The sequence below is a fragment of the Nomascus leucogenys genome, chromosome 9 (genome assembly GCF_006542625.1).
Source record: "Nomascus leucogenys isolate Asia chromosome 9, Asia_NLE_v1, whole genome shotgun sequence".
Taxonomy (NCBI): Eukaryota; Metazoa; Chordata; class Mammalia; order Primates; family Hylobatidae; genus Nomascus; species Nomascus leucogenys.
In genome coordinates this window covers 31,829,873-31,842,999 of record NC_044389.1, presented here as the reverse complement: position 1 = coordinate 31,842,999, position 13,127 = coordinate 31,829,873, and the positions used below count along the sequence as shown (strand labels likewise).

The 13,127-nt window shown below is 39.7% G+C and overlaps 1 protein-coding gene across 12 annotated transcripts in view; it reads left to right on the top strand.

Moving 5' to 3' along the window:
- The first annotated feature begins 204 nt into the window (after window positions 1-204).
- The window catches only part of SMG7 (SMG7 nonsense mediated mRNA decay factor), an 81,884-nt gene continuing 68,961 nt past the window's right edge, over window positions 205-13,127 (top strand). For 3 of the 12 annotated variants that reach the window (XM_030818774.1, XM_030818771.1, XM_030818769.1), the window contains exon 1: window positions 485-629. Coding sequence is in view for 4 of the 12 variants with exons in the window: in XM_030818773.1 (XP_030674633.1) it covers window positions 601-629 (29 nt within the window). In the remaining 8 variants the exon portion in view is untranslated. Of the gene's footprint in view, window positions 630-1,107; window positions 1,898-12,373; window positions 12,469-13,127 lie in introns of those variants that run through there. The other 9 variants (XM_030818773.1, XM_030818768.1, XM_030818767.1 and 6 more) reach the window with 6 other exon arrangements.

Below are 13,127 nucleotides of genomic sequence, written 5' to 3'. Positions count from 1 at the left end.
GCGTTTCCGGTGGGGAAGAGTGGAGGCGTGCAAAAAGGAAGAGGGAAATCGGCAGGAGTGATAAGAAGGGGGAAGACTTTGAGTGTAACTCCCGTTCTTTTGGCCTGGGTGTTCCCGGTGGTGGGGTTGGGATTGCCCCCTCGTGCAGGAGAAGGGTGGATTGGCAGGAAGCCGCCAAGCGCCACCAGCCGGTCTCTCAGAAGCCGCACAGGCGCCACACAGCTCGTTGATCCCAAAAAGGAGTGCTACAGAGAGGCGGAAATCACCGGGAGGGACAGGCGCTGCTGAAATCTCGCGAGAGGTACCCCCACCTCGCCCGGTCGCCGACTTCCTCTGCTTCTCCTCTTCCCCCCGCCCCTCCTCCCACCCCCTCCCCCCCGGGTCGGAGTGTCCCTGCGCCCCACGGGCCAGAGCAGCAGCGAGAGCAGCTTTCCCGGCTCCCTCCCCCTCGCCTCATTCACCCCCACCCCCCTTGCCGAGCGAGGAGGAGCCGGAGGAGAGGAAGATGGCGGCGGCCGCCAGCACCCGTGGTGCCGCGGGGCCGCTCCGAGGAGCCTGAGAGACCCACGGAGGCTTCGCGGGAAGACGCGGCGGCGGAGGATGAGCCTGCAGAGCGCGCAGTACCTCCGGTGAGTGCCGAGGCCGGGCTGGTACGTAGGGGGAGCGGGCCGCAGGTTGGGGCATGGAGCAACAGACACCGAGGTGGTAAGTCTGGGGTGGCGGGGGAGTTGCTGCGTCCTCTCCTCGCCGGGCAGGGCGGCGGGGACTGCAAGGGGATCTGCGGGAGGGGGCGGAACGGGTATGGGTGCCTAGTCCCCACCGTCCGGGCTGAGCTCTGGCGAAGCCGGCTCGTCCCGGTGCGAGGAGGGAGGTTGGGGAAGCGTGAGAATGTGCGCGCGCGCCCGTGTTCTCGGGCTCGCTAGCGAGGGGTGGAGAGAAACGTCCGGGGAGGCAGTGGCGACCCCGAGTGGAGGTGGATATGGAGGAGTCTGATCCCCGTGGCAGGGGACTCGTGGTGTGGCGTGGGATTGGTTGGAGCGATGCATGAGTAGAGGACGGGGAGGAAGTCTGCACACCTGGGGTGTTGGGGCGGGGGAACCGCGGAGGGCAGACAGGGGGAGAGGGAGACCGCAGGAAACTGGAGCTTGTTCTTCATTCTCGGGTTGGGAGTATTGAGGAATAATGTCATTTGTAGTTAGTTGGCGGTGTGGGGAGGCGATGAAGGGGAATAGATGGGGAAGTGAGGAAAGAGGGAGGCACTGTGGACAAGGTTGGGTTTTTCAGAAGAAACTGGGTTAGAATCAGTGTAGTCGGAAGATACCATTCTGAGAGTCGTGTGCATTCATTAAGAGTGGTGTAAGGAACTTGTATGTCAGAGGTAGAGTGACACATGGGTATTGTGTGTGTGTGTGTGTGCGCGCGCGAGATGTGTGTTTGGGGTGGGGGGCGCGCGGCGATTGATGCACATTTCAGGAAGAAGACGTAGATAGGTTGAACTTAGTACATGATGGCAAGAACATATTGAATGGAAGGACACCAGCTTTTGTGTCAGCTGAAAGGTTCCGTGGAAGCTGAGTAAGAGCTTGGAGGCAGAGGTAAAGTGGGTCAAAAATCTTGATAACAGAGAAAAGTAAGATTGTTAGATCCCGAAATTAACTGGGGAGTAACTACTGCTTAGAAAAGGGGAAGACTTTAAAATTGGTCCTTTTTGTCTTTCAGGAGCAGAACTAAGAAAGGGAGGCCTTATGGAAAGATGTTTTTTAAAAAATTGTTTCGTACCTTGCGGAGGAGGGAATTGGATGAGGTGGAAGTCTGAAATGAGTGGAAAAGTCACTTTAGCTGTTTAGTGACATGAAAGTATTGACGTGTGTGGATCCCTATATGTATTTTGCAAGAGGTGTGTAGTTACATGATACATAGGGTGGCCGTTATAATTTTTAAAGTAGTAAAGTTTTATTTAGCATAATAGGGAGAGGAGAGAATGATGAGATATTTGAACTATGCTTGAATGCTTGATTTTAACACAGCGTATCTGCCCAGTGACCATAGGACAGTTGGAATGATGTCTGTAATTTGAGGTCCTTTTTTTCATCTCAAATGTTCCTTTGTTGTTTAATATTTCAAATAAATACAACTATGACAAAGATCTGTTGTGGGTGCTGTAGAGAGATATGGAAACCATCAGGGTGCTGATTAGTCTTAAGGAATTTGCAGTTGATTATCTAATAGGCAAGTAAATTAAACAGCACAGAGCATAAGTACCATGAAAGATACCTAATGTTGCCGGGCGCGGTGGCTCACGCCTGTAATCCCAGCACTTTGGGAGGCCGAGGCGGGAGGATCACCTGAGGTCAGGAGTTCAAGATCAGCCTGGCCAACATGGTGAAACCCCGTCTGTACTAAAAATACAAAAAATTAGCTGGGCATGGTGGCGGGCGCCTGTAATGCCAGCTATTCGGGAGGCTGAGGCAAGAGAATCGCTTGAACCGGGAGGCGGAGGTGGCAGTGAGCCGAGATCGCGCCATTGCACTCCAGCCTGGGCAACAAGAGCGAAACTTCGTCTCAATAAATAAATAAATACATAAATAAAAATAAAAGATAGCAAGTGTTTTGAGTCCAAAGGCAGGAGATCACCTGAGCAATGGGAGGGCATCAGGAAAGACTGTTTATTTGCTCTTTCATGTACTCATGATTCATTAGTTGTTTTGTTGATCACCTGTATGGGAGGCATTGTACCAACATCTGAGAATAGAAAAATAAGAACTCCACCCTCCTTTTACAGAGCTTACAGTTTGTTAGACTTCAAGAAAATGACACTTAGGATATTGTTCATCCTTAATGTTCATTTTGACAGATGTGGATTGAGAAGGGGGGAATTCCAAATGGAAGGAAACTGAGCAGAGTTACGTAGGTAGGGAAGCTGGGGGGAAGGGAGGTTATTCAGTCCAGTTAGACAAGAAGGTAGCGTGATATAGCTGAGAAAACTTAGAGTTGTAGAGATTATCAAGTTTGACCCTTTCCTTTTTACACATGAGGAATGTAAGCCCAAAGAAGGTAAAATTGTTGAGGTTCATATAGCTGGTATGTGGAAACTAACTCAAATGTAGGTCTTGTAACTTCAAGTCAGCTATAGTACGCTGCATGTCAGGGTTCATCTGTTCTTTCCACAAATGTAAGTTGAGAACATAATATATTCTAGTGTTGAGGGTACACTGGTGAACAAAAGGGTGAATGTGGGAAGATATATTATAGTAGAAGGACACAGTCAGTAAACATAGCAGTTAAATATGTATCAGGTGGTCAGAAGCACTAGGAAGAGGAATAAAGTAAAGACAGGGATGTACTGTTTTATCTGGACAAAGTGGTCAGGGAAATCCTATTTGATAAGGTGACCATGTTTAAGAGGATCCTAAATATCGTGTTCCATAGTTTATAGTTAAAATAGGTAGACAATGGAGAATCTGAGATGATTTGTTAGAATTAATATGTCCATAGCTATGTGTTAGGAAAATGACTCTGTTTGTGTAATGTAGTGGTGGATAACAGAGAAAAGTAAGGTTGTTAGAGCCTGACATTAATTGGGAAGTGACTACTGCTTAGAAAAGGGGAAGACTTTAAAATTGGTCCTTTTTGTAAGGTTCTTTTCCTTACAAAAGATTCCCTTTGGGACTTTGGTCCTGAATAAGGTAGTGGCAGTGGATCTAGAAAGTTATGAAAAACAAATTGGCAGAGTGATGGTACTTTTAATGGGGAAGATCAGTGGACTTTGAGAGGCTTCTTGTTAATGTACCTTATATTTTATAGCTTGACATGGTAGGGAAGACTTCCTTAGATGTGGAATCAATGATAGCTTGAGATGAACTTAGTTCTTTGAAGAAGGGAGAAAAGAAAAAAATGAATACAATGATATTTTTCAGCTAAAATTGAACCGGCAAAATGGGGGAGGCATAGGTCCTGGGGTCCCTTAAAGATTCCTGGAGCCAGTCTTGTTTCAATCTTAGGCATTTGTCCTAAGTAAATTAAAGCAAGTGTTAGAAGTCTGAGACCTAGGTGGTGGTTGTGGGAATCATAAATAAAGGCGTGTGCCAGTCTGAATTTCCCTCCCCCTCGTTTAGATAATCATTCCATTTAAAGTCTGCAGTGGGGACACTAGAGAATGTCTTTAGGGAAGCATTATGTTCACGTTCTTTGAAAATAGAACTGTTGGTTTTTATAGACACTTCAGGGAGGATGCTGAGTATTGCTGAATGGATGTGGTTGGGGGGTGTAGCAATTGTTTTCATGACCTTGACTTTTAAGAATTTTCTTGTCTACCTTTGTCAGTGGTGGAAGATCATGACTGGGCAATTTTTAATCTGCATAGCTACAGATCCTGCCTCATGTAGATGAAAATTAGTTTTGTCTCGGCTGAATTTTAATTTGTTAGAGTAAATGAGCTGGGATGTCTGGCATTGAAATGGTGGGGTGGTGGGAAACCAAGGAGCAAGATGGTAGTTTCAGAAGCATCAGAAATGAAGATAGGAGGTAAGAAGCTCCAGTAAGACCAATAAAGAGAGAATTCAACATCAAGGGAACTGAATTAGTCTCAAGTTGTAAAAATAGAGCAGAGAAGAAAGGAAGAAAACCTATTTTCTGTGTGGGAAAGATGATGATATTCTGGGCAGGAAAGGATAATGAAATTTTTTGTTTGTTGAAAGGTAAGTATCTTTTTAATACACTGACAAGACTTCTAAGAGAATCAGTTAAGTTGAAAATACTTTGTTATGTTTTATAAAAATAAAAATATGATCTTAAATATGAGGTTTCTAGGCCGAATAACATTGGGAATTTGTTACTCAAATTGAAGGAAAATTCAGAGTATTTTCTCTTTTGATTTATGACAGAATGAAAGATTTTAAAAGACTTTGACACCTCCGTTGAGTAAAAGAAAGGGTGTATTGAATACAGTTCATTTGGTGGGGGTAGGAGGAGGTTAGGATAGGCCGCAGGTGAGGTATAATATTATGCTTTAAAAGAATGGCATTTTGAAAAAAAGAAAAATGGAAATTAACATATCAAAGTTGGAAAAGCAGGAGTGGGGGAAGTATTAAAGTACCAGACAGAGAAGACATCAAAGTTGTTTTGGAAGATGAGAAAGTAGAATAATCATAGCTATAGGGAATACCAGTCAAACAGGTCAAATCCTGTTATAAAAGGGGCACAGGTGACTTCTGCTGCCATTGTGGGAGCCACTGTTCATACTCTATACTCCCTTCAACTTTCCTCCTTTCCTTCCTTCACTATTCTCTTTTGTCTTTAATTTCTTCCCATGCTGTGGGTGTTTCAGTGAGATCCACTTGAAGTGGATTCCTACTGTTAGACTCCTTTACAGGAAAGGTCCAGAAAGTATCTGTTTTGTTTTGTGTGTGTATGCATATATATGTGTGCATATGTATATATACACACATATATGTGCATACACACACATACACATATATGTATATATACACACATAGGTATATATATACATGTATCTATATACATGTGTGTATATACATATATACGTATGTGTGTGTATACATATATACATATGTGTGTATGCACATATGTGTGTATATATACATACATTTTTTGCATGATACATGTATAGTGAAGACGCTGCATCTCAGTGGCTCACTTATCAGAAATTTTGTTACTAATATAACAGCCACAGGGTTGTTTTCTAAGCCAGCAGAAAAATGGTTGTCATTTAAATAGGAAGTAAAATATCCAATATGGTATAAAATAAAAATGTATCACTATAAATCTTGGAACAGAGAGAGATAGTGGAGATAAGGCTGGATAAAGTAGCAAGCTAAGCCTTATCCTAGCCTGAGGAGAGGAACAGAGAAGATAGTGGGAGCATTGGGAGGAATATTTAACAAAATAGGATGGACTCCAGGTTCTAGAAGAGTCTAGTAATGCTAATAGTCACTGTATCCTGAAGCTTCTAGAAGTCTTAGAGCACATGCTGATTTTAGTCCATGTGGTCCACGAAGTCTTCTTCTCCTGCCCCATCCCTTTCCTTTCCACCAGGTACATCCTTTACAGAATATAAAGTAGCTTTTGTCCCGGAATATCAGCCAAAGATGGTGACATTATTTGAATGAATGACTGTCTCTTTAGGCTTATAAGTCTTTGTTATAACAGTGTTAATAGCTTATTACCTGCTTGGATATTGTCTGACTAAATTATTTTGGCAGTTAATTTCTGCTTCCCTTGTGGTTTCATGTGGATTCAAAATGTATACTTCCTGTCCTGTCTTAGGTTTCATTTCTTTGCTTTCTAACAGCTGTAGTCTTCTGCCTTCATGGTAGAAGAAGCAATTGCTGAGTTTTTTGTTGTTGTTTTTAATGGATGTGTTACAGTAAGATCTGGACCCACTAGTATTGCAAGTTTCATGAGGCAGTTTTGAGGTGGAGAGTGGTTCACACTTTAAAAGGGCTGGTGTGTTTTATACTTGAGAAAAATTGTCTGCTGCCTCCAGCTAGCCTTTCAAATTTTTGTAGTAGTGTCATGAATGAGTGCCTGAAAGTTTAGATGAGTTAGTTTAACTGATCTTGTGTAGAGAATAAATTATAAAGCATATGTCTTGTAGATAGTGGATTATTCATCTGTTTGTAGATGTATTGGCAGATGGCCATTATATATTGCCATTAAAGTTTTGCAGTCAAGCTATATTTTAGTTTAGTTGCTGTATTGTTATGAATAGACTTATCAGCTGTCTGGGAAATTGTAACTAAGCATTTACAAGGAAATATAAGAGTGGAATTTTGGCAGAGATGTCACATGGTAAGTGACAGCTTGTAACCAGCTCTTTTTTTGTTAGTATGTAAATGGAGCTGCTTAGGAACATTGTTTTTACTCTCCCTTAGATCCGATTTTTAGTCAGTGGAAAGAGGAGGTGATTCTACTAATTGTCTAAGAAAATTTTAGGAATCTCAAGTAGACTATGTGGCAGCTTTGGGTTTTTTTCTTGTCTGTTTCATTTACAACAGGATTTCTCAACCTTGGCACTTACTGACGACTTGGTCCAGATAGTTCTTTGTTGTGGTGGGTTGTCTTGAGCATTGTAAGATGTTCAGCAGCATCCCTGGCCTCTATCCATTAAATGCCAGTATCTTCCCTTGCAATCGTGACAATCAAAAATGTCCTCACATTGCCAGATGTCCCCTAGATTGTAAATTCACCTCCAGTTGAGAACCACTGATTTAGAAAATAATGTAGTAAAGATATATATGCACTGCATAGGTTCATTTGTAGTAAAGATATGTATACACTGCATAGGTTCATTTTCTTGTTTTCTCCTCTAAGCCACAGATTATTTATTTAGATTTTCTGTTCAGTTTTCTTTTAGGTAGTAATAGGCTAGTTACCATGGGCAGACATTATCCATAAACATTTGTACATATTTTAATTTCTTAAATCTGTGTTCTCTTTTACTGGCAGTTATTGAATACTTATTGTGTAGAGCACAATTACCGGGGTTTTGCCTTTGGCAAATTAAAAGAAAGACATTTAAGTAGCTATAATAGTAGGTCAAAGGTAGTATGTAAGTATAGGCAAGAAGTTTATTCCAGCAGAGGTGAAGATGGGGTAGAGAGGGTGTCTTTGAGGAGGTGAGATTTGGTTTGGATATTGAAAGATGGATGGGATTTTTAAAAGTGGATATTGGGCAAATTGCCATTTCAGGCGGGAAGAACAACTCATGGCTCCTTTATTCCAAATAAATTTTTTAAAAATTGATTCACTCATTTAATACGTTGCATTAGTTAGTATTCTGACCACATCTAAGTTTTTCTTAGATAAGATAGGTTTATGGACAGAGAAGTGGTGATGTGGAAGTGGTAGTTCAAAGATTTGGTGGCTGCTGTAGGCCTCAAAAAGGGAAAAGGAATTTGGTCAGGCAGGATCCTACAGAATCCCTTCCTTTAACTGTACTCTTAAATGTTTACCATCCTTCAGGATCTTTTTTCAGTTGTGTGGCTCTCTTCTTTTAAATTATTCCCTTTACTGATCTTACTTTCTGTGAACCAATCTCAATTTTCCCTTAAAAGGCCTTCCTGTTCTGATTTTTCTTTAAGTTCTGTCCTCCTTTACCTTTGTTTTGTGGCCATGCATTTCAAGTTTGCCCTAACCTATGTTTTTCCTTTAGTTACCATCTACTTTTCCTTAATCCCTTGCTATCAAGCCATTTTTTTCTGAGTACATTGTTGAAATTGCCGTTTCCAAAGGTGCCAAAGACCTCACGGTGGCCAAATTCATTTACTGATTGTTTTCCTTTCTCTCATACTCACACTTTTGTTTTCCTTCCTCTCTGTGTCCCCCTCTCTTGTATCTATCCTTCTATCCATTCCACCAATAAACATTCAGTTTGGGCCATGCTATATCCCAGGTCCCTGGGGGTAAAAAGAGAATATGCCCTTAAGTAGTTTCACTGGGCATACCAGTAAGTACTCAATTACCAAATAGTTCATACTGGCAGTGGTATATACACAGAGGCTTTATAGGGTGTTCTGAGCTCTGTTGCGTTTAGTATCAAGGTTTCATGATTCTGATTACATTGCCCATTCTTTTGAAAAATTCTTCCAACTGTTACCTTACCTGCATTTCTTCCTGCAGGTATCAGGAAGAAAGCATTGATTTGGGTCTTTAAGCACTGCTTGCTACTTTCTGTGTGGGCTAACAACTTAGCATTTCTGGGTCTTGATTTCTTTGTTTGTAAAACGGAACATTGATCTCCTAAAATTGCTGTCAGTGTTAAAATAACAAAGGTTTACATGTGTTTAACAAATTCTGGTTCTTTTTCAGGTTCTTTACCACCTGTCCCCCTGCCAATTAATCTTTGCATTGCTTCTATATTAATAGTCTTGAAAAAGTATTTGTATATGGCTTTCACTTCCTTAAACTCATTTATCTGGTATTGTTGGCCTTCCGTAAAATGACCTGCACCTACCTCTGCCTCATGGTATCTTCTTACTCCCTGATAGAAACCAAATGCCTTAGCCAGAGTAATCTCATTGTTTTCTAATCATGGCATATGCATTCCTGCTTAAATCTCTTTTCCCATGTCATTTCCCATGTGGGAAGTGCCATTCTGTACTAGCTTAGCTTAAACTTCACCTTCTTTTGTGAAGACTTCCTTGTGTACTCTGGTGATTTCTGCATTCTTTGAACTTTGTAGCATTTCCTGTATCTTAGTCATTTGGTACTTGTAATTTCTTAATTTTGTAATGATCTCTTTTTTTATATGTGACTTATCTCTGCAGCTAGACTAAGTATGGTTGAGACCATGTTTCAGCATCTTTTAAATGTACAGTGTACATAATTGATGTTAAATAAAATTGTCATGCTTTTGTTTTGTTTTTGCAAAACATTTAGGAATATTTACCGTATGCCAGTGCTAGGCTCTGAGAATATAAAAATGAACCGATGCTTACTCTTTAGGATAGTGGCTCCTGAGGGAGACAGATGTGGCACAAATATTTCAATATAATACAATGTGTAATGTTTTCAAGGAATTCCATGAGTGTACTAAGGGAAGTGGAACTTTTCCTGCATAGGAGGTTTAGGGAAAGCTTCTGGAGTTGAACACCTGAGTTCAGTTTTACTTATTTTTTTGTTTTTCTCAGAGACAGGATTTCGCTCTGTTGCCCAAGCTGGTTTTGAACTCCTGGCCTTAAGTGATCCTCTTGCCTCAGCCTCCCAAGTTGCTTAGATTTATAGGCATGAGCCACCACTCCCTGTGAGTTGAATTTTAAAAGGATGAGCAGGATTAGCCAGATGAAAAAAGAAGAGTGTAGCAGGCAAAGAACAAAATGGGTAAATGCCTCCGTGCAGTGTGTTTGAAGAACTCTAAAAGAATCCTGATACTAGGAATGACTGAGTTTGGTTGATGTAAACATTATGATCAGATTGAGACTACCAGTCACATTAGGTCATATAAATTAGAGATTTTGATTAGTCCGTATCTCATTCTGCATTTTTTGTGTGGGGGTGGGGGGTCTAAGGTTCTCTTTCAGTGAACCTGGTCATTAATCTTAAGGGAGCAGTTTATATATTAATGGCTGGTGTGTGTTATGCACATTCCTACTGGAATAGGGAGACACAAGAGAGAAAGATTTATATAATGCCTACAGTACTTCCTCTTGAGATATGTAAAGATTTAGATTTCCTCCCCCTACTTTTGTAAGTAGCCTCATCTTAGGTAAAACAAAATAGCTATTTGGAACATTATTAAATGATTATGTGGGAGATGATGAGAGTGTCAGTGAGTACAGTAGTCCTCCCTTAATTATGGTTTTAGTTACCTTGTGGTCAATGGTAACTAAAAGTAGGTGGTCAGAAAACAGGTGAGTACAGTACAATATATTTTGAGAGAGTGAGAGACCATGTTCACATAACTTATTATAGCTTATGTCATAATTATTCCATTTTATTATTAGCTATTGTTAGTCTCTCACTGTGCCTAATTTATAAGTTAAACTATTATAGGTAAGTCTGTATAGGAAAAAAGTGGTATATATAGTGTTTGTTACCACCTGAAGTTTCAGGCATCCACAGAGTCATCTCCCATGGATAATGGAGGACTAATGTACATGTAATTCTGAAAACAGCTTTGGGCTAATAGGACTTCATTTATAGAATCCTCACCTTGAGATAAGGAGGTAGAATGGAGGTAGAGTTGTGGGAAGGAGAAGTTCTATAGCACTGGGGGAAATATCAGAAATCTTCAGTTACTGAGGTTAAGTGAAGTGTCTTTGGATTTAACTTTTTCAAGTCATAAAGAAGAAAAACTTTGCAGACCCTTTGATGATTAGTGTTTTGTTCTCACAGTTCTTGATGGCATTTTCCTACTGCGGTGTCTTGTCTTAAATGATAAGCATGATTCTGAAAGTCTGTTATAACTGCTATATTGCATTAATATTCTCATCTGTTGCCCAAAACTCTTTGGGTTCTTTTCTCAGATCGCAGAAGTTGAGTTCTTTTTCTTTCCTCCTTCTTCCCAAAGACATATAATAGTATTTCAGTGCTGTGTTAGTTGGGATACAGTATAATGGATGTGTCTGTTTTACTAATACTGCCTCTTAGAAAGGTTATGAATTATTTACTTTTGTGTCAGGTGATCACCTAACCAGATTATCTTTGAGATACTGTACAGTAATGAGATAATTAGTAGTGACGTAATCAAAGGAAAATGCAACTGGAAGATGGTATTCAAAGAAAAAAAATGAGTTAAAGACTGCTTACTTGAAATTTTTTTTATTACTGGTGAAAAAAGTAAAAAAGCATAGTGTTGAGAGACCACCATAGGATAAATTTTGACATTAAAGAGTGTCTTAGGACATCTGCAAAATTTTGTGTGTGTGCATACATACAGCTTGTGTAATATATTTTGAAGTGAAATTTTTGTACTTTTAATATCTAATTCTATGAAATCATATTCCTCAATTTCTGTTTAAATAACCAGTGTTATACTTTGTCTGAAATAATCATTAGTTTTGTTTTTTTGATGAAAAAAGGTTAGACCATTTTAAGAACCACAACTCAAATAATAAGGCATATTGGCCATAAATTCTGGTTGATGAAAGGAAAATAATGTAACAGATTAATTGCTTTCTAGTTTTCTAATGTATTAATTTGATTGTTTAAACTCATACACAGATTTTTTTGGCTCCCTAAGTCAGCGGCATGGCATAGCAAGTTGAATGAGCCAAGGTGTTTGAATTAAGACTGTCTTAATTTGTATTTTGGTTGTCCTGAGTTCAGATCCCTATTATGTACTAGCAATGTGACCTTGAACCTCTCTAGTTTTTTACCTTGGCTACCTGTAAAATGACCATGGTAGAATTACTAGGAGAATTACATGAGAAGATAGACACAGTATAATCCCTCCATATCCATGGGAGATTGGTTCCAGGACCCCCACAGTACCAAAATCTGTAGGTGCCCCTTTATATAAAATGGCATAGTACTTGCACATAACCTGCATACATTCTCTACTTTAAATCATCTCTAGATCACTTAACAATATGTAATACAATGTAAAAGTTGTTACGCTATATTGCTTTTTAATTTGTATTTTAAAAAATTGTTATTTTTTTTTCTGATTTTTTTTTTTTTTTTTTTGATCTGCAATTGGTTGAATCCTGGATGAGGAACTCACAGATAGAGGGCCAACTCATACCACAATAACCCTCAAGCTTTCTGCTTTTTTGTTACCTGTGCTGTTTCTTTATACCTGAAATAACAATTAGTCTTTCCACTATTTTTGGCAGCTGATGTGAAGCTACAAGTGATGGCAGCTCTCAAGAAAGTGGCACCAGGAACAATTCTCTCTCCTTTTAAATGCTAACAGGGAATTGTTAGCATTTCCTTTGTATGAGGGTTTACTTGCTTTTCTGTTGGATTTGGGAGAGGTGTGCAGTATATCCTGATGTGGCCATATAGGTATGTCCTTTATTATAAATCTTTGTGTAACTTAGAAGGAGACTCCTGAGTTAATATCCTTTATTTAAAAATTTTTTGGTATGTTATTTTATTATTTTATAAATAATGTTTTTAGTAATCATTTTGACCTGTTGTTTGAAAGGCTTCTTTATTGTATTCTTAGACCATCTGCCACATAGTTTCTGGGTTAGCTTCCATTCGCATGTAATCTGGCATACACTGACATACCTTTTCTTTTTTCAGTTCTGACACTGAGGCTTGCATAGACTAGCAATGAGGAATAACTTCACAGAGAGGCTGTTTGTTTGTTCTTTTGACATGATTGATAATAGTAATAGCCAGCACTTTTATGTTGTGCCAGACACTATTCCAAATATTGTGTGTTTATTAACTCTTTGAATAGTAGATCTATACTACTATTGCTCTGTTTCACAGCTAGGCAAACAGGCATAGGAGACATACATGCAGAAAGTGGCAGAGCTGGGTTTTGAGCCCAGATATCAGGCTGATTCTATCTGTATCTATAGTTTTATAATCTTATTTGCTTAGGATTGTATGATTTTATTTTATTTTTGTTTATATAAAATGTAATATATAGAATTATAAACATATATAATCTGAACACTTTTCTCATCAGTGTCAACCTTCCTAATGCACTT